General features: G+C 39.3%; 1 protein-coding gene across 8 annotated transcripts in view; it reads left to right on the top strand.

Annotated features, from left to right (window-relative positions):
* PPP4R1 (protein phosphatase 4 regulatory subunit 1) overlaps positions 1–21,698 on the top strand; it is a 64,964-nt gene that overhangs the window by 5,195 nt on the left and 38,071 nt on the right. For 3 of the 8 annotated variants that reach the window (XM_063396588.1, XM_063396580.1, XM_063396615.1), the window contains 2 exons: positions 10,134–10,218; positions 17,374–17,480. In XM_063396588.1, coding sequence (XP_063252658.1) covers positions 10,134–10,218; positions 17,374–17,480 — 192 coding nt within the window. Of the gene's footprint in view, positions 1–8,332; positions 8,361–10,082; positions 10,219–17,373; positions 17,481–21,698 lie in introns of those variants that run through there. The other 5 variants (XM_063396572.1, XM_063396562.1, XM_063396596.1 and 2 more) reach the window with 3 other exon arrangements.

The raw sequence follows: 21,698 nt of genomic DNA, 5'->3' as shown, positions 1-21,698 counted from the left end.
TGTACAGAAGGCTATAAAAGAAAAATTAATTCCTAGATTTGAGTTCTTATCATGAAAGATGATAATTGACTCTAATCCCCTCAAATAAGGAACATAAAATTGCATTTCATTTATGTGAAGATAAACCTAAGAAGAATCCTTGTGTGATATTATCCATTAAAGAAAAATGAAGGCACCTCACTCTAAAGACAGTAGGGTAAAAATTACAAAACTCAAAGTGGAAGCCTGAAGAAGAATCTCCATCCCACTATTTGGATTATTGGCTTCCTTGCTCTTCTGTCTGAAATCTTGCACAGGATACAAAAAGGCAGGGGAAATCTAGCTTTCATTCATACCTTTTGTTTTGTGCATACAAACACATACAAAATCAAAATAGAATAGTATTAACTGTCTAAGATAAGTACAGAATAGAAAAGAAAATTGGCAACAAAAATGGTTGAAAAGCAAATGTGGGCTTGTCAAAAACAAACGTGTTCTTTATGACTCTTGCCAGACAGTTTGTGTTCGTTCCCCCCTCCCCTGGCAGTTTCTGAAGGCTGAACTGATCAGTACAGATAGATGAAATGCAACATACCATGATGCTGACACCTTTCAGTCTGACCACTGATGTGTGCAGGATGTGTGCTCTAAAAAATAGAACCATCTGCAATTAGAATTCAGATTTGGAAAGGGGATTGCTTCATTCAACTCATTCTAATTGTGCTTTAAATCAGGAGAGGGAAAAAAATCGATCTGATAACTGGTTTTAATATTGTTTTACATTTGTTTTTGGAAGAAGTCTTTGTTAGTGATAACTGACAGCTGCATGCAGCATCAGGACTTCTGGTAGTTGTAAGTATATGAGCATGCTTTGGTGGTTATGTAGCTTACTCAGATTTTGAAACTTTAGCTTTTGCCAATGGTGCTGACAATGGTGAATTTCCTTTTTCTGTGCACTTAGGTTCCAGATGTTTTAACTAAAAACGCAGAAAATGAAGTTTTAATATCTACGCGTTGTTCAGACAGTTCTAGTTTAGAACTGTTAAATGAGTTTTTACGTATATAAATACACGCACCTATGTGTAAACTTGTTTTCTTTAACACAAGTGTGTTTAATGGTATGATAGATTTAAAGGCAGTTTTTTGCAGTTGGCAAATCTAATGTTACTGTTTGGATTTTACTAGTGGATGAAACAGTTCTAAAAACTAAAAACAGAGTAGTGATGATTCAAAATAGCTCTATTTTTATTATTGAGTTCTTTTCCATTGATTAAAAAGGGAAGACAGGTCTTCCTAGCCTCTCTTCCCAGCAGGCTTCTCAGTGAGTGAAACACTTATTTAGCTGAGCTGAAGAAAATTCTCTTTGCACATCTGCAGATGTCAAAAGCTGTTTTATCATTGATGCTGTGTTCTTTTTCCAGGTGATGGGCAAATCATCTGGCATTAGCAGTGAGCTTGTGTTGGTTGAATGCTTTTAATTAAATTATTCTCTTAGACTTTGAATAGGGCACAAGTCTCTTTCCAAATGGAAGCTGATTTAGATTTAATTTTTAAAACCTTTTTTAATGATAGTTTAAGTAAAAAAATGTTGTTTTTTCTTTGTTGTTGTTTTGTTTTTATAAAATCAATCCGTATTTCCTTGTGGTGTCAAATCACAGTCACAGCTTGATGCTATGTTGTAGTTTTTGTTCTCTGGCAGTGAATTATGCTGGCATAACATGCATTCAGTATGTTAAAATTCACCTTCCCTTTCCCACAGCTGTACATAGCAATATCAGAAGCTTTTGCACTGTGGTTTCTTTGTTCCTTCAGCACGGAATAAGAATTAGCAGATTTTGTTATGCTAGTAGTTGTTTTGTATAGGCTGCACATTGTGTCACTTCTTAGACTTAATGCCAGCTTTGAGTATAGCTAAATTTCCAACATGACGTTCAAATGCCCAGTTGCAGTACTGACGTTTCGGTCTCATCAGAGTCTGAGCTCTGGTCAAAGAGTGCTGAGATAGTTTGAGTTATGGGGTTGGCATTTCAGCATTGCAAAAAGTAATAACAGAAATGAATGGCAGACTTTCTGTAGTGATTGGAATCGGTTCTCCAGTGTGAGTGAGCTTCTGCTCCTTTGGGAATCCAGTAACCGTTCCCTAATGCTAATGAAGCACACGTGTTAAATCTGTTGTTTCGGGGTTTAATTCTCCCAACACTTCACTTCATTTCTTTGTCTTTTAATGTGATGATTGACCCTCAGAGAAACTGGGAGACTCAGGTGGATGGCTGTGTCCCCATGGAATTCTGGCATTCGTGGTCTCAGATGGGTAATGGTTAGTCTCTCTTTCTCCAGCAACCACTTAGGATCCCAGAGAAAGGAAGATGATGTGAGGAAAGGATTGTGCTTGATTTGATGTAGGCTAATGAACCTTCCTCATGCAGCTGCACATTTTTTCTCCATTACACCTAGCAGAGGATTGAAGGAGAAGTAATTTTCTAGGCTTTCAGCTTTCCAAGGCCACTAGCATCACTTCGGAGGTGGGAATGTGCTTTTCAGCAGCCACCTTTTATTATCCCATCTCTGGCAGGGATCCTCAATTAAGGTTGCCAGCTTGCTTCTTTTTTTTTTTTTTTTAATTTTTCCCCTTATGATTTATCTTCTAGGGCTTTGGGCTTCCTTTCTCTCCCACTTGCAGCTCAAAAACAGGGAGCGAAAGAGTCACAAAGGAGCTGGAAATGTTCAAAATCTTGGGCTTAAGATAGTGAAATGTTGGTGCTTGCAGTTATTTCTGACTGCTGACCTATTGCGGAGGTGGCAGTCTGCAGCGTGTTGAAGATAAAATGCTTTTCTTTCCTGTGTGTGCCTTTTTTTGTTAAGACTTTCCCTCTGTGTGGGCAGGAAGTTTTCATTGCAAGAGTTATAACGTGAGCAGAGCTGGATGAAAGGATAGCTGCTTTGAGAGCTGGGGGAACAGTTCCCTCTTCGGAAGAGCAAGGCAGGGACAGCTGCCCCTAAAGGTTCCCAGAATATCAGGGCTCCTCTGTCTGCTTTACAAGTTGTTGTGTAAGAGAAACTAATGTGGCTGTTTCTTGGTTTGAGAGGGATGCTGCAGTTCTTTGTGGCAGTAGGGTGTTAAAACCCTGCGGGATAGGTTGAAAAAGTGTCAGAATATGTTTGTGAAGGGTGTGTGCTTGCAACTGCACTGACAGTTGAGACACTGGTTTGGTGGGGTTTTCTTACTGTTTCTAAGGTAAGGGAAATAGAGAAGCAAATAGTACTATAATATGTGTTATTCTCTGTACAGTTTCTGGAAAAGCTAAATAGATTAGTGTATAAAATGGACATGGTATATGAGTGATATTCCAGACTGTTGAAACATTTTTCTCTGATAAACAGATCTGCTTAGGGAATTTTTTTGGTGTTGTTTCCATAGTGCCTGAACAGTTCCCAAATATTTGAATGGAGGAGAGACTACCTTTTCCTTCCTCTCTAGCTTACAGGAGGAACAGCTTGATTAGTCTGTAGGGATGCTTGGTTGTGCAAGTAATGCAAACATTAAATTGCATTGCAGTGAACACCCATGACTGTTGTTACTTTTTCTAAGAGCGAATCCACTGCATTCTGTAGTGCTCAGCCTTCTTCCACAGACCAGTTTTATACTTCATACTGAGCACAGACAGGAAGAGTGTGGAGAGCTGCAGCAAGAATTTCTCTCTACACCCGGAATAAAGAGAGGTTTATCCCACCAAGAGTTTTGAAAGGTGTCAAGCAGCATCTCAAGAACATGGGCTGCGATTTAAGTGGAGAGAGGAAACGTGCAGTTAGAAAGCTGAAAGGGATTCATGTTGCAAAGCCATGTTTTATAGCTTATGGATGCTGTAGTTGTAGAGCTTGCCTTCTCTGCAGTGTTTAGCCTAAGTAAGTGTATTTTAGTTACTGTGATGATGCTGCTGAAGTCACTGGAGAGTGGAATAACACTTGGTAGCTGATGTATCATAACTCATGGTGTCACATCAAGCACAAGTCTTAGGAGTGTTTGAGCTTCAGCTGCTTGCTTTATATCTCTCTTCCTTCTAGTTAGTCCAATGTATAGTTTGAACTTGGTGGTTTTGTGTGTAGCAGATACCCAGTTGTGTGGCAGAATTTGAGCATGATGCCAAGCACAGTGAATGCACGTGTCCTGTTGTGGTAGGACCAAAGAGAACATGCTGGTTGAAGATGGTGCTACAGTGCTACAAAATTCTCAGTCAATCAAGAGGTCAGTTAAAAATCCTGTGAGTAGCAGTGCTCTCCAGAGAGAAAAGGGATACCTTTCTTTGACAGTAATGACCTTGTAGAGGAGAAGAAAGTACCTTAGAGGAACTTACTCAAGAGCTAATTGCAGTAGCTGGCTTTTGCTTCACTCCAACCTCATTCTACAATTCTTGAGTGCGTGCAGTTGTTTGGAAGGGGTAGAAGACAGGGACTTAGCAGGGAACTTGAGTGCCTTGGTGATGGGCGTGACAGGCTCCCTACAGGAAATAGGCAGACAGAATATAAACTGTTGATTGTTTTAACTGGTAGCTGGATGTCCTTCTCTTTGTTTCAGTTTCCTCTGGAGCAGTGTTTGTTGCAGGTCAAACTGTTAACCAGTAGAAAGTACATTCAGCTGTTGTGCAAATATGAGATAGAACTATTCCTTTTTTTTCAGAGCAAATCAGGATTTTCAATGCTGCTTGCATATGCCTGAAAGAAACAAACTTGTGTGTAGCTGCACCTCTTCTCCTTGCTTAAAGAATTTTGTATTGCCCCTTGTTTCCTCAGATGCATGATGAGAAATGCAATTCCTGTGGCAGCTTGACAGCTATCTTTTTATGAAGGCCTTTGCTAAATGAAAATATTCTCATGGCCTGTTACATTTAGGCTACTGGGTCTTTGAAATTTGCTGTGCCATGCTTGCATCAGTTCTGTGTGTAAACAGTGGCTGTGTTTTGATTCCTGTGTCTTTCATCTGCTAAGTGCTCCCTGTCCTTAGTCCCTCAAACCTGTACTGAAGCTTTATTTTAAAGAGTTGGCTCTGTCTGTGCTGAGGTGTTAGCGAGCTCTGCTATCAAAGTGCTACACAGGGGCTAATGTGATAATTGCATCTGAGCTGCTTTGCATTTCCACCTTTCCTGTTTTCTTCCTTGCTCCTGCCTCTCTACTCCTTGTGCCCCACCCCCAAACCCAGTCCCGCCAAGCCTGGAGTTCAAACAAAGTCTGTGCATACAGGTGTGGTAACTTGGCATTCGTAAGAGGCTCAAATCCGATAGTGCACCGTGGTTTGAAGGTTGATTTAGGGGAGAAACGCAGAGGAGAAGGGTGGTTCTTGTTTCTGCTAAGAGGGTAGGTAGGCTGGAATCTAAGATTATCTCCTGCAGTGATGACTTCTGCTTGATGACTTTTGCCTTCACACACCTTGTGGCATCTCAGTTGCGTTTTCAGTCTCGGACTACAGGAGGAGGATAACTGAAAAGTAGGTTTTCAGTGTCTCATGGAAAAAAGAGCTCCTACACTCTGATGGTGGGTTCTGTGATGACCACTGAGTGATGCCTGGATTGGGCAGGCAGGGTGGTAGAATTCAGCATGAAAAGCACATTTATAAAATTTGTATGATTGCCATTGCTATAGCTGTTGGTTAATGTTACTGAAGCAATGTAGGAAATAAGTGGTAGCAAATGAATCTGAAATAGTGTCACTGATGCTTTGGTCTGTGTTGTCACTGCAGAACCAGGGCTGGGACATAGTGCAGTAGGAAAGGGTTAAGAGTAGTGAGTTCAGCTGTGAACAAATGCAGATGTTTAAGCATTAGTGCTCATGCTGAGGTGAATTTCTCTTTGCAGCACATCAGATGCAAAGTAATGTTTCTTACAGAAAGTTAAATAGAAATGAATGTGTTTACAACATTGAAGGGCTGAGAATACTGCTTGTGTTCTGCAGAAATCTGAATCCAAGGTGACTATATTCTTTTGCAACATGGAGGGCAGTAATTTAGAACAAAACCTGCTGCTCTTATTTTGTGGTCATGATATCAAATGTCTGGGCTCATAAGATTACAGTTCTTGCTTTACAGTTAAGCAGAAAAATAAACAGAGCAGCAGAACAGAGCTCAGTGCTTCCTGTGTATAAGTGCTGTATTATCCTGAATATCCATATGATAACAATTGATGCAGAGTGTAGTAAGTAGCTTATACTAAAATTGAATAAAATTTACTCCATTTTAGTAGATATGTCTGCCATATGGATTTTGCAGTAGATCTTGAGAATTCTTTGCGGATGCATAAGATAAAAGGAGAGAACTGTTAATATTGGCTGGAAATCTTTAATCCTTAAAGCTGTTTGTTGTTCAGCTTTCAGAATTGAAAATTGCTTATTTTTTTAAAGTACACTTCTTGTCACTGAGTTTCTATGCCAAAACAAAGAGGAATATGTTTCTGCCATGGAGCTCATTGCAAATACCAAAGAAAAAAACCAGTACATATAGGCCTTGTTACTGAACAGTCTATGGTGGAAAATTGTTCCTGCATTATTAAATAAGAAAAAATAGTAGTTATTTTTTTCAAATGTGATTTTGTGCACCTCTCTGTAAAAGATTCAGTATGAGAGACCTTTGTGAAAGATCCTATGAGGATGAGACATGTAGTAGAAAAACCAACTCCCTTGAAAATTGGCCTTGAGGCTGTGGTTTTATAGGGGATTGAGCTTTAAATGGACCTCTGTGGTGGTGTTGTATGCTCAGCCAAGCTTGGCAGTGGTTAACTAAGCACCTCCACACTTAGTCTGCCTCAGCAAGATTGCTGTATAGTTCATGTTAGTTAATAACTGGGTCAAGTTGTTGTTGTATCCTTGCCGTAAAACAGAGGAGAGCTTAAGGGAAACAGGAGAGCTTAAAGCAGGGAATGCTAATATATATTTACACATAGTACAGTAAGGTCCAGATGCAAGATATTTAGACAAGCTTGAACCAGCTTCTACAAAAAACCACTCAAACAAAGGTTTTTGACAGGAAAATGGAAGTACACAGAGGAGAAATTACTTGGCTTCTGTAATACAATGGATTAATGAGAGTCAGACATGGAAGCAAAAGGCAGTGGCTATCATGTTATGTGATGCTTGCTTGTGTTTGGCAGTCATTGCGTAGAGTTTTGAAGAGAAACTTGCAAAGTTTGTCTCAATAAATGATGAATGTATTAATTTAGCTCTACTTTGGTACTTGAATGTACAGAAATAGAAGGTCCTGTGGTACTTAGTCAAGTGCTTAAAGTTGAGTGGAAAGCAGAGTAGGGCTGAAGAGTCAATATTCAGCCCCACAGCCTTTTTGGTAACTGTTTTGGTGTAAGTGGAGGGAATAGCAAAGTGACGTGGTTTATTAAATAATGCAAAGTATGTCCTTTATGCATTTTAGATGAGGAATGGTTAGATGCTGGTGATTCATGTTTGTGGCAAGTTGAAGACAAACATCCACTTGTGGGGCTTTGTTGGAATGAGAGCTCTTTGTTAGAATGGACTGTCTCTTTTCACTTGGATGGATGTTGTGAAAGTGCAAATGAGTATGTAATGTAATTTTAACAGCACTTTACTAGAACTGTAAACTGTTCATGTGTTGATTGATTTATTTTTACCATCCTTTTCTTCCCTGTATTATAGTTGTGTTAATCAAGATGCTGTCATTTGAACAATCTCTTCTGTGACTATGAGCTGAGATGCTGGAATTATTTAAATACATAAAATGTTGTTTGGTAGCAGAGGCACATCAAGCTCAATGTAGTGCTAAGCCTAATTTTACAATTCATAAACTCAGCAGAGCCAAATCCACACAACTCACTGTTTGAACTAGTAGGAGACATCAAACAGATAAATTGTAAGCAGATGCTCGTATTTTTATCATTGGTATTTATATTTGTTATAGAGTGGATTTAGCAGTTGGGTTGACCTAACTGGTTTCATGAGGCAAAAATTGTGGAAAAATAACTGTAGAGGGTACAAAGAGGAGCATAGAACAAAGCTGAGGTTGAGAAGAGAAAATAGAGGGAGTAAAATTTGTGTTGCATGTAATGGTCAGCATTTTGGTTTTTTGTATTCATGAGTTTGATAGCTAAATAATTATTGTCATCAGTATAGTTACTTTTGTATTGGTATTTTGACACAGTTTCTTCAATTTATGTTTTAAAATTTACAGTATGATCAACAGACACTGAAATAGAAAAATAGGACCCTGTCATAGAACTAATTTCACTGTCTAGTTTGGAGAGAAGGAGGCTGAGAGGTGACTTCATCACTTTCTGTGGATTCCTGAGAATGGGAAGTGGAGAGAGAAGTGATTTAACTTCTGGTCAGCCCTGAGGTGGTTGGGCAGTTGCGCTGGATGATAGCTGAAGGTACCTTTGACTGAAATAGTCTGGGTGTGAGATGGCAGAGCTAAAAACACAGAGAAATCCCTGGTCTCAGTTGGATTGTTGGATTGACTTAAAGGCCTACGAGCCTGTCAAAGGGTGTAGCATGTTCCTTGTTAATTTAATATGTGGCATAAAGTCCTAGCCTGCTTTATGAGTTCCTTTTTACTTGCCTCCCACTTCCTGTGAAAATAAAACTGATTCTTGCAAAAAGCCCAAACTAAACAACAAAAGTTAAACCCAAACAAACCCAAACCAAACACAAGTTCAAACAGTTATGTAAACCTGGAATTGCTAAACACTTTCCCTTTGTGTTGCAATAGCTGATCTTTCTTTTCAGCCTTCCCTTCCTCCCCCTGCAGTTTGTTATTCTGTCCTCTACCTTAGACATATCTAACACCACTGAGTCCTCTTCTCAGATTGCTCTTCCACTTCCTTTGGCTCCTAGTACACCTTCTTCCTTTCTCCCATGTCTTAGATTGTTCCTATACACTTGGTCTTTCCCTATCACTTTTTCATTTGATTTCTGGCAAGAATTTCATGTCCTATCAGCAACTGCAAAATCTGGTCTCTTGTGCAAGGATGGGATCAGTTGATGTCTGTGGATATTCTATGTAGAAAGTGGGAAAATTACTTTGTTGGGAAAAGGGTGATGTTAACTTAGTTTATGTCTGAAAATATACCTCTCTCAGAGCTCAATATTTGTCTTGACATTTGAAGTACAGTAAGGAAGATGTTCAGGCAGTGGTAGCTGTTGATGTTTTCTGAATGTTGAAAATAATGGCACACTATTTGGTAAGCAATTTATATAGCACGGCGTAATTGTATGGAAAGTAAGAGGACAGTAATCTTTTTTCTTCCTTGTAGGTCTGTCTTTTGTTCTTCTCTTTTTGCAAGTTTTGAAAAGGTGTTTCAGAGACATTTGGCTAGACTGAGGAGTAGGGGTAGTGTACTGTCGTGTTGTGTTTTCAGGACAATTGGAGGTGACCTTTCAAGCAGGTGATCTCATTTGCAGCCAGAAGTGTGTGTTTGCTGTGGGACTGAGTTTTAGAGCAGCTTTGAGGGCATATGGAAACTAAAAAGGTGGTGATTCAAATCCTTATTCTTAAGCAGCTCTGCAGAGCAGGACTGGACTTCTTCCCTCTTTTTGGTTCTCTTTTGGTTAATGGGTCTGTATATAAAGTTCCCTGATGATTTGCTGGTTAATAATTACACAGTAGGTGAATTGTGTCCATTTTATTTGGTAGTCAGATCTAGCAACACGCTGTGATTTTTTTTTTTACATGCTTGATTCAGATTTTTCTGGTTTAGAACAAAGTGTTTTCAGTCTGTTAGATCATGTTGTATAAACTCTGGGCTACATGCTATGATTTGAGTACATATCTTCAAAAAGCTGACTTCACAGTGAGATAAAAGTAATTTGCTTGAGAAAAATGTAAGGTATAAAAATACTCAGGAAGTTTAGTGATGAATCTTACTTGGGAACTTAGAGAAAATGACTCAAAATGCATTTATAGATCATCAGTCACACTTGTATAGGAAAGACTTTGTAGGGGCTGGGGAAGCTGGTGGGAACAATGGGATTCAGTTACTAAATATGTTGTCAATAGGACCTTGCCTAGACTTTTGTATTTCAGACCAACAACAGACATCATTTTAGTGTCATACTACTGTGATTATAAGGAATATTTCTGATGTCTCTGATAGTTGGTGTGGATGACTACAGCTCAGAGTCTGATGTGATTATTATACCTTCAGCCCTGGACTTTGTCTCACAAGATGAAATGTTGACGCCTTTGGGAAGATTGGACAAGTACGCTGCAAGTGAGAACATATTTAACAGGTATGCTTTTTAAATGTCCTGTCTGGCTAATGGTATGCAAACTATTCGTCTGATTCAAATGTGACTGAGGTTAATTTGCATGGGATACAAATAGTTTCAAAAAACCCAACACCTTTACGAAATTCTTCAGTTTCCACCCCTCCTGTTTGCTCATGCGCCTCCTACTTAGAGAGAGCAAAATGTTAATGATAACAGAAGAACATTAGTTCACCTTTTAAGCAACTGTAGTGAAGGACTTCTTTAACTTCTTAATTAATTGGAGCACATAGTTGAGGTTTTTTTGCAGATGCTAACATTCCTGTTGGCACAGGACTGTAAGGTGATAGTAAACTCCATCCATAACTCTGTGTGAAAGTGAGTTTAAGAAAATACTTCATGAAAAGTCAGGAGAACATAATGAACTGCCAAGACAAACCCAAAGACTTTATTTCAGAATCAACCTCCTCTATAGTATGAGTTTTTCTGGTTATTGAAAGTGAACTTGCCCAATTAATACTGTGTTCATCATTTTCCCCTTTTTATTTCTGTAATGCCACTGAGATGGTTGTTTCATTTAAAAGCCACAGGTATTGTAGCATACTTCAGACAGACACACATCCCACCCCATCCCCTTGCACTCAGATGCTCTGCACTTGAATGGAGAAATTGAAATCCATAGTTAATTTTAATTGGACCTTTAAACAGTAACAGGATCACAGAAGTGTATAAAATATGTTAACATTGAGATTTTCTGGTATTTTATTTGAACATGGTTTAGTTTGGGCTTCAAGTAAGCTTTGAATGAGGTGTGTTTGCTTTAATATTGAATTATTAATACAGTAATAATGCAGAAGCAAAGTCTGTGATCAAACACTCAATAGGATAGCCTCTGTTTAGTTGTTCATGGCCTGGGTTCACAAAGGACTTACCCCTGTTCTTAGCTTTAGTCACGTGAGCTACACTTAAAATTCCACAGTATGTGTGTGAACATACCAGTGAATCAAAGCTGAAAATTGCAGAATGGTTTCTCTTGTTAGAACCTGCATAAACCTGTATGCACAGATGAGTTCTGAAACACACCTAATTTTCAAATTTTGTTTTTTCCTGAAATCCAAAATTTGCTGCATTTTGCAATTTAAGATGAAACACATACTACCAGGAGAGAGTTTTTGCATGTTTTGGCTTTTCATGGGGGAGGGAGGGAAGCCCATTCAGGGCTCCAGGTGACAATTATGTAATAAAAGCCAGTAGGGAGGAGAACAAACTCAGAAACTCAGGTTGTGTCTTGAATTTTAACCAAGAATGCTGATCCTAATATTTTACTTGCTTACCTAAGAAAAAACTGTGTCTGATTTCTCAGTATGGATTCCATTGGATGTGGGCATGCATAAACCTGGAATCTTTTTAATTGCTCTGTCCAACTTTTATGCATCCTGTGCTTTCCTGCAGGGGAAGGTGGTTGGAGTAACTGTAGTTTTTCCTGATCTTTTTTTTTTTTTCCCTGTGTTTGCTTGTTTGGATTATTCTTGCTGGTACAAACATGTTTTTTAATCCTAGCTCTCTTTGTAGGTGTATTGCATTATGTAGCATAAGAAAATGTAGGAAATAGCAAATTATAATTATTAGTGGTATAATTGTGAGTAGCACTTAGATCACAATAAATGATAGTGACTACTGCAGTCAGTTTATGATGATTCAGTATTAGTCAGTCTCAGAATAATAGAGGGGATTTCTGCTAAGCAGAGGACCTGGAGCATTTAATAGGAAAAAGATTAATTAAATTACATTTGTTTATTCCTATGTCTTAGTATGGTATCAGCACATCCAGTTACTAATGGGTAGTTTAAAAGCTTTAAAATACTATGATTAAGGTAATGTTTCAGTTGTTTTTGTGACCTGGAACCTGCATTTCTGTGGAAGCTTCATATTACACATTCCAGACTCTTGAAGCATAATCATTGAATCTGGGTAAATTAGAGTAAGATATTTTTTCCCCTTCAACTGGATGAATTTTCTTTTAGTATGGCAATTTTTTATCTTTGAATTTCACTTTAGGTATTATTTCCTCTTTGCATTTGGTTTTATTATCCTTTTCTGTCTGGTTAATCATGTACCTGTGCAGCTTATTTGCAGTCTGTGATGGTATTGAATGATTAAAGTGAAGGGATTTTTAACAACTGCTGCAAAAGTCTAGTCTCCTTTAAGTGGATTCCTTGAGCACTCATGATTTTTTAGCCACTTGTTCTGAGATGGAAATGGATCAGTGTTGGTGTCCTAAAAAATTTCAGGAGATTTGGCTGGGAAGTAGGAATGTCTTTGTTTACATATGTAAGATTTTTGATGGGATTAACTGAAAGAGAGAGAGGGTTTAACAGCTGGTTAAAGTGGTGGAGAGAGTTGCTTTGTGACAACTTTGGGTGTGTTATGGTTTACATTTTTACTGGTTTAGGTGTTGCTCGTGAGCACCACAGATGTTGCCTTAGTCTGTGAGAATGGAGGGAAACCTGACAAATATTACAATACATGCCCCCTGTTGTATCTGTAGAATAAGGCAAGTGGGAGTCTGGCTGTGGTGTGATTATTGAAGAGGCAGCCTCCAGACCAGATTTGAGAAGCATCTCTAGCATATGCCTTTATAGTCCAACATCACATTGCAGCAAGTGTAGATGTTGAGCAGAAAGCCAAAGCTGTCACCCTAAAACACAGGGTTGTCTTGTGTCTGGTGGCACTGGTGTGTGTATATACATGCAAGGATGATGATTCCCTTTTGCCACTTGCTTTACAAACCAGTTGTTAGTTGCTGGTGCAATTTAGAGCGTAGCTTTTGTCTCTTTTTCCGTTTTTGTGTTAAAATGCCTTGTGGGTTTTTCCAATCTTTATTGCCATGAACTTGCTTCCATTCCTCATTAAAGGAGGCTCAAAAGTGTAGAGCACTCACCAATAAATCTATTTGAATAGTGAGGCAGTTCCTAAACACAGATCCTTCATTTTCATAAGCCTGTGAGGAATTATTGCTTTTTCTCTTCAGACCAAAGCACATCTTGGCAGGAGACTCTCATTCATGAATAAAGTCAGTCTTGGCTATCAAGACTGTCTCTGCATATCGATGTAGATAATTGGAAGCTATCCTCTTGCCAGGCATTTTTGTGTTTTGAAGTATGTCTTTGCTTTTGCCTTGGGAGAATACCTGATGTCCTTTGGAAAAGGTTTTTTGGCAACAAACTTAAAATACTCGTAGAACAGCGGTAAGTGAGGATATACTGGATCTCAAAGAGGGATTAGGCATGTGTGTGTACGCACAGCTTAAAAGTAACACTTTCAGGGGAACTTCATTTAACTGTGTATTTCAAAATTGGGACTTGCATGCATGAAGTACCCCCACTGAAACAGAGGAATGCTGTAGTTACAGGGTCCCTGCTGTAATGCATATGAAAAACCTCTCTAAGACAGTTTTCTGGGGTGTTGAGACTGCCTTGCCTTATTTTTATTTAGGTATGATCAGATTAAAGTTAATAGAGAATTTGATTGTCCACAGCTGCAGTCATTTTTCCTCTTCCATTCTGTCTCTGCAGCCTAGCCCATTGTAGTTTCCTTTTTGGGTGTTTGAGTACTGACAGTAAGGAAGTGCTAAACTCATGCTGAAGACATGCAGGTGAAACTATATTGACCTTGTTCTGACAGGGACATTCTCATCATTTTAGTATAAATTAGGTTATTTCTCCTGGTCTCTAAATTTACTCTGTTTTTGTCTCAGTGTTTCTGATCCTGGTGTATGTCAAAAATTAAAAGGTAGTAAAAAATGAAACAAATCTCAAAACAGGGGCTTTTTGCACATAGATTTGCAGGTCTGTGCATACCAAATAAAATATAGCTTGAGAATTTCTACCTTTTAAGTGTATGTTAAAATGATTTAAGCCAAACTAACAAAGGACAGAACTTTCCCAAAGCTCTAAAAAAGTCATAATTACTTCAACAATGCTTGAATGTACCTCTACATGTTTAGCCTTCTTCTTAAGGGTACAAAGATATTGATTTTGAAATTGAGAGTTGATTCTGAGTATTCTCTGAGCTTGTTTGGGGAAAACACTGCCAAGCTCAGTTACTACTGCCAATATTAATTTAAACACAAAATATCAGTGGTGCTCTCAGGCATGTGCTATGACTCTTTGGTATGTCTTGTGCAGGGCTGAGAGTTGGACCTAATGATCCTGACAGAGTGTTTCCAACTCAGCATATTCTGTGATTCTGTGAAATTTTGATTTACAAGTTCTGAAAAAATGGGCAAAGAAAAAGATATCTTTTTTCCTTTTATTTTTCTCTGGTTTTGTTTCAGTTTTTTAAACATATGCTTATTAGCTAAATGTGCTCCTTGTGCAGACGAAGTAATTTAAATTCTAAAGTAGAAATTTATTAAAGGGCTAATGATTTTCAAAGGAGTTTGAATAAGCAAAGCAAAGATACTTATAGTTTTTCTCAGAATATTCTCACATCCTATATTATGTTTGTGTGTACAGTCTTCAAAATACCTGTCACCTGCATGTGGGCATAAAGGCAGGGTGTTTGTAATCTATTCCCATTTTGTCCTGCTGCTAATTGCAGTTAAGTGTACCTACAAGATATCCTATCAGCTTTCCTAATGTTGGACAGGCTCATGAAATTTTGAATTTTGCTAAATATCCCCCACTTCTGCACATAGTAATGGAAGTGCTTGTACTGCATGCTGCATTGCAGCCTTTGACCTCTGGCCTTTCTTTGGTGTGTAAACTGTAGTGGATAAATAGTTGTGTTGCTGCTGAGGTGGCAGTCACAGACCAAGCACACCTTGGCAGAACTAGATGACAGCCTGTAATGTTTGGAGAACATGAGTGGCCATCAGCTCCCAGAAATATGGATGGAGTGATAGAATGATGGATAGAGTGATGGATAGTGATGAATGGATGGAGTGATTTTTGCATTTACTCTGTGATTACTGGCTGCTTACCCAGTTAGGTTTGTTGAAGTGAGTTTAGCTTGCTCTGGTAATAGCCCTTTGCTATTTTGCTTTTTACCAGAATCTACTTGTTGTGAAAGTAGATCCATTGATTTCTTTACAAGCTGAAAGAGGGAAATACCATCTGGATGCAGGAGGGAACCATCCTACATTTAGTGCACAGAATAAGTTGAATAGGTTTAGTAGATAGTTCAGGTCTACTAGTCTACTTCTAGGTTAGAAGATCTTAGGTTAGGATTTCTGTTTTCATCTCCTCATCTTCAGCAGGTTTATGGCCTTCTGCATAGCCACATGTCCAACCCATAGGAACTAGTGAAGACACTGAGATTCAGCCACTAGAGTCCGGCTCTATGAGGAGATAGATGAGTCTTTCCAAAATTCCCAGCATAGTAGAGAGCCATTCCATAGTCCCCAGGAGTCAGATGGAATTTTGAGCTGTTTATGAGATGGGTTGTAGTGCTGTTTACTGTGGTTCCTTACTTGCTGAGACTCAGTGGGTTAGTTGACTTGTCTCTCACTTTCCAATACATCTAATATGTAGGAGACACGTGTCCACACAGGCTAGTTTATGAATTTGCTTCATTTGTTCCTCTTCTCTTTTCAGAGGTATCCAGCCCTTTAAAAGACCAAGTCAACTCTGCTTCTAGGTTAGTGTGTCATGCAGTCTGTTTCCCTCCCTTAGGGTTTTGATGGCTGAATTTTAACTGTTTATCAGGATCTCTGCTGAGAGATGTGCTTCTGTCAAGTTGAAAAGAGGGAGAGGAAATTTTTTTAAAGCCAGTGGTTTCTTCAGTTTGTTATTTTAGAAGATTTTATACATCTGTATGTCAAAACAGCTTAGTTTAAGATAGTTCTGCAAGTGGGCAATGTGAAGTATTTAAATTACTGATTTTCAGTGGGAGAAAATGTGTGCTTAGCTTTGGAAATTCATGGAAACCTCCTGCCTTTCTCTGAGTGGAATTGTGAAGTTCTTGAGTTTCTTTTGTGCACTAGGAATGTAACTGTCTGTTTTCTTACCAGTTGTTGACCACTGTTCACGTTCACTGCTTGTAGTGAATGTAATAAAGTTTAGGTATGCCTCTGCCCTTGTCTACAGCACTGCTGTTTGTCAACAGTGCTTCTACCTGGGCTGCATCCTAGGAGTGTTTCTGTCCTTCAGTTCTGGAAATACCTGGCACTTGACACTTGCTACTTCAGCATTTTGTTGAGTTGCTCCAGGGCATTACCAGACCTACCAGTGTCTTGGATGCTGTTCCTTGGCCCATTCCCATTCCATTATCTAGGGATAATTCAGCTGGCGCTCTGAACTGACATGTAACCCATGTTATCCAATAGAGTGAGAAAGGAGTTATGCCATTGCAGGCTGTTTATGAAGAGACAGATTGATTGCCACACGTTCCCAGCTGCATTTAGGGCTATCTGGGTACCTGATGGGTATGACTTTGTCATATAGGCTGTGACAGAACCTTGGAGGACAAAATCCCAAATCTGGCTATATCTCATCACTCGTAAATTATTGCATAGAAAATTTTCTTGTTCATTCAAAGTAGTAACTGAGTTGATTATGACTTATTTAATATTTTCTTCATGTTTCTACATTGCTTAATGTATGTCTCAGGTACACATGGGTTGGGTAGTACATGTTATTTTCACAGGATATACCCACTGCTCACAGTGTATACCCATGGCATACAAATGAAGTTTGACTTTAATTGTCACCATTGGTATGAAAATCTTCAGCTTGAGTGTTCATGCTTTTGTGAAATAAATTCAGAGTTCTGTTTAAAAACGTTTTAACAATACTAGTGTTGCTTTGCTTTGTATGGAACAAGTTAGGGACTTCATAAATGAGGATAGAAGGCTGATTCTGACTTCCTAACATTCAGCTCCTGTTTGCCTGCTTAGCAGATGATTTCTATTTCTGGTCTTGGTGGCTGGTTTCTCTTATCCTTGTAAATGAAAGGGATACTTTTAATGTTATATTTAAGGTTTACAATTCTTAAGGATTATGCCAGGTATCAGAAATAAGAATTCCCAAAGCAGGGCTAACTAAATTTACTGACTTTAAAGTGAGTATATATAAAATTCTATTTGGTGTAAGAAACTTGTATGATTGCACAACTTCTTGATTTATCTGTATTTCTGGACACAAATAATGCTGATTTTTAATCTTTCTTGTAAACTAGGCAAATGGTGGCTCGAAGTTTGCTGGACACTTTGAAGGAAGTCAGTGATGATGAGAGAGATTGTATTGCTGTGTTGGAGAGAATCAGCAGATTAGCTGATGATTCAGGTAGGTAGCACTAAACATTTTACTGGGTTGATGTGGGAAATTCAGAGGTCCTGAATCTGTGTTTAACACAGGAGCAGTATGTTCTTTCTCCAATATTCAAACTAGGCTTCTGCAAATTCAATAAAATAGTGTAAGATTTAATTATCATTAATTCATTATTTTTTCTTACTCATCCCCCAAAGATGACTTTTTTCCTTACTATTTTCATCAACAGATTTACACCCCTTCAAAATGTAGGATTACAGCTTTCCAGCAGTACATTTTTTAGTAACTTTTATTATGTACTTTTGCTGCTCAAGAGATCTACATGGTTATTTTAGATTTGTAGATTAAGATTAGTTTCTTGCCTTGAAAATAAATTTGGAAACCATCTGTGCAAAACCCCCATAAGTTTTGATAGAATTTAAATGCTGAAGTTGTTCCTTTAGACCTTTTTGGGCAACAAGGTGTGAAGATAAGAGAAGCAGCAAGAATTGGTGAAGGTGCAAATATAGAATCAGAGAATGGCTTAGGTTGGACCAGCCATGGACAGGGACACCTTCCACAAAACCAGATTGTTGAAAGTCCCATCCAGCCTGATCTTGAACACTTACAGGGATGAGGCATCCACAGCTTCTGGGTAACCTGTTCCAGGGCCTCACCATTCTCATAGTGAAGAATTTCTGCTTTATATCTAATCTAAACCTGCATTCTTTCAGTTTGAAGCCCCTTATCAAGTCACTACATGGCCTTGTAAAAAGTCCCTCTCCAGCTCTCTTTCAGGCCTCCTTAGGGACTGGAAGGCTGCAGTAAGATCTTCCCAGAGCCTTCTCTTCTCCAGGCTGAACAGCCCCAGCACTATCAGCATTCTCTCATGAGAGAGATTCTCTGTCTCTCTGATCAGTTCATGACCTGTCTCTGGACTCACTGCTGCAGGTCTATGTCCTCCTTATCTTGGGGTTCCCAGAGCTGGATGCAGCACCCAATGTGGGGTCTCACCAGAGCAGAGGGGCAGAATCCCCTCCCTCGTCCTGCTGGCCCTGCTGCTTTGGATGCGGTTCAGGATGTGTTTGACTTTCTGGGCTGCAAGTGCACATTGCTGAGTCACACTGAGCTTCTCATCAACCAACACCTCCAAATCTTTCTCCTCAGGGCTGCTCTCAATCTGTTCTCTACTAACCGTGCATTGGTACCCAGGTTTGTCCCAGCCCAGGTGCAGGACCTGTTCTTGGCCTTGTTGAACTTCATGACATTCACGTGGGCCCACTTCCCAGGCACGTAAGGGTCCCTGTGGATACCATTCCTTCCCCCCAGCAAATCAATCCCACCACAGAGCTTGGTGTAGTGGGCAGACATGCTGAGGGTGCTCTCCATCCCACTATCCATGTCACCGACCCAGTACTGACCCGTAAGGAGCTCCAGTTGTCACTGGTCTCCCCTTGCATATCAAGCTGTTGACCACAACTGTTTGAGTGCAACCATGCAGCCAGCTGTTTATCCACTGAGTGATATCTTGAGATCTGACAAATCCACGTCTCTCTGATGTAGAAACAAGGGCATAACCAGATAGTGTCAAATGTTTTGCATAAGTCCAGGTACCTGATGTCAGTTGCTCTTCCATTACTTACCAACATTTTAACTCCATTGTAGAGAGCCAACAAATTTGCCAGGAATGGTTTGACTTTAGTGAAGTTATGTTAGCTCTTACACATCATGTCCTTATTTTCCATGTGCCTTCTCACAGTTTCCAGGAGGATCTGCACCATGATCTTGCTAAGGCATTAAGGTGAGACTGGCCTTGTGTCTACTTTTTTTTTTTCTTTTTGAAAATGAAGGGTTTATTTTCCCTTTTGAGTTTGGTGGGAACTTCACTGGACTGCCACAGTTCTCAAATACAATGGATAGTAGCTTAACCACTTCTGCCAGTTTCCTCAGGTCCTGTGAACTTTTGCACCTCCAGGTTCCTTAGATGACCCTGAACCTGATCTTCTGTGGCCAGTTCTTTTTCCCAATCCCCATCTTTGCATTCTGGGACACAGGTGGAGAACTTGCCACTGAAGACTGAGGGAAAAACATCAAGTACCTCAGCCTTCACATGTTTGGGGTAACCAGGTCTCCCATCTCTTCTAGAGAGGGCTCATGTTGTCCCTAGTCTTCCTTTTGTCACTGGTATACCTATAGAAACTTTTCTTGTTGCCCTTGACATCTCTGACCAGTTTTAATTCTTTGAGGGCTTTACCTTTACTAACCCAATCCCTGGCAGCTCGGACGATATTTCTGTATTCCTCCTAGGCTACCAGTCCTTGCTTGCACCCTCTATAGGCTTCCTTTTTTTGCATGAGTTTGTCCAGGAGCTCCTTGTACATCCATGCAGGCCTCCCGGTGGTTTTGCCTGACAGCTTCTTTGTTGGGATGCATTGCTCCTGCACTTGGAGGAGGTGATCCTTAACTAAGTTTCTTGGGCACCTCTTCCCTCCAGGGCTTTATCCCATGGTACTCCACCAAGCAGATCCCTGAAGGTGCCAGAAGTCTGCTCTTGAAGTCATCCAGTGTAGTGAGCTTGCTGTGCACGCTCTTTGCTATGAGTAGGAGGGCTCTGCAGATCCAATATGTCTGTTGCTAATCAAGATATTGAGACTGCTGAGTGTTTGGAATAAAAGGCAAAAGCAAGAAAAAAATGAAAAACAAATATGAAAGAAATGGAGTGCTTAAAAAGTGATGAGGGAGTGGATGAAGGGAAAAATAGTGTGGACAGAGCTGTAACAATTCTGGCTTAAAGATGCTCTAGAAAGAATTAAGGGCTTGATTTCAACATAGCTGATACATTTGACACGCCAGAAGGAGGAAAGTCTAGCAGCAAAACATCAGAAAAGATCTGGTCATTGTTATTGTTGGAGTGCTATGGAGAGAAATTTGTATTAAGTCTTGAATGAGAAAAAAATGTTTCTGCTACCTAATGTCTGTTAGTCTTTCTCCCTTCTTCTGAAACTACAGAAGATAATGCTGGTAAAAATATATTCTGCTGATTTCTGTTATTCTGTCATTACTGTCTTAATTTAAAATGCATGGTTTTATTTTTCTGAAGGAATGTCCTTGTTTAGCCAGGAAAAGTAGCCTGTTGTAAGCATTACATAATTGTATTGAGTACCTCTCCAAGGATTCTTCTAAAGGGAAAAAAACTCACTATTCACTTATAATAAAATGTGTCTTTAATTGAGAACAGTGACATGCTGCTGTTTGTGGATTGTTTTCCTAGCAAAGCTCTGCTTCTGAAGTCTGCATATACAGTTGCCTGTTTGTGTGGCCCTGTGAATAGTTTTGAGCATCAGAAACTTTCTGAAGCTCCACTTCAGTTTAGAAAATAGGACAGATGTGTCCAAGGGAAAATGGCCTCATGCAGCAACTTGTAGCCTTAGGCTTTTCATTGGTGACCAACTAAGTGTGTCAAATTGAAGTTTATTTAGGCAGAAATGTAGTGGAAGCCAAGAGTTGAGCTCAAATCAATTTGTTGCCTTTAACAAGGGTGGAGTACATTTTTATTCAGGGCTGATATTTTCTCAGCATCAGTAAAAGCAGCAGTTCAGGCTTTTCCTGCATTGTAGAAGTTGTCTCAGATCTGCCAAACTAGCAGTGCTGGATTCTGCAGCTGCCCCACAAATTAAATTTGTGCAGAGTTAACTGAGTATTGTGCCTCGAGCAGTTGCAGTATTGGACTTGGCTGGTTTCGGTAAGACAAGTTATTAGAATATCCTTGTGTTTTAAACCATGTGAAAATTCATTAGGGAACTAGATCCTGCTTTGTGTCTTCTTAGCATATGAGCTTGACTATTACTCGTACTGCAGCTACTACTCATAAATAAAACAGTGGGTTTTGTTTAATTTTTTTTGTTTTGGCTTTTTGGTTTGTTGCAGGGGTTTTGGATTTTATGTGTGTGTATCTTTAAGATTGTTACTACTAGACTTGTTAATTTTTGTCTTGCTTCTTTCCGTTTATAATACTTTTTTCCAATTTGTCCATAAAACATAAAAGCCCGTGAATCTGGAATAAGAAAACATTGTAAAAGTGCCTGAGTGTGTTAATTTGCTTGGTTAGAGCAAGATATTTGTATGGTTAGAGCCATCCTGGAGTCAAACCTTCACGTTTAAATGTTTAAATAAATAAAAATAAAAGCAAACTTGGACGTCAAACTGAACTATGACTAAGTACAAGGCTTTTCATTTCTAATTGTTGATGCTTGT

Source organism: Prinia subflava, chromosome 1 (genome assembly GCF_021018805.1).
Source record: "Prinia subflava isolate CZ2003 ecotype Zambia chromosome 1, Cam_Psub_1.2, whole genome shotgun sequence".
In the NCBI taxonomy this organism is placed as follows: domain Eukaryota; kingdom Metazoa; phylum Chordata; class Aves; order Passeriformes; family Cisticolidae; genus Prinia; species Prinia subflava.
This window is presented reverse-complemented; position numbering and strand designations above follow the sequence as displayed.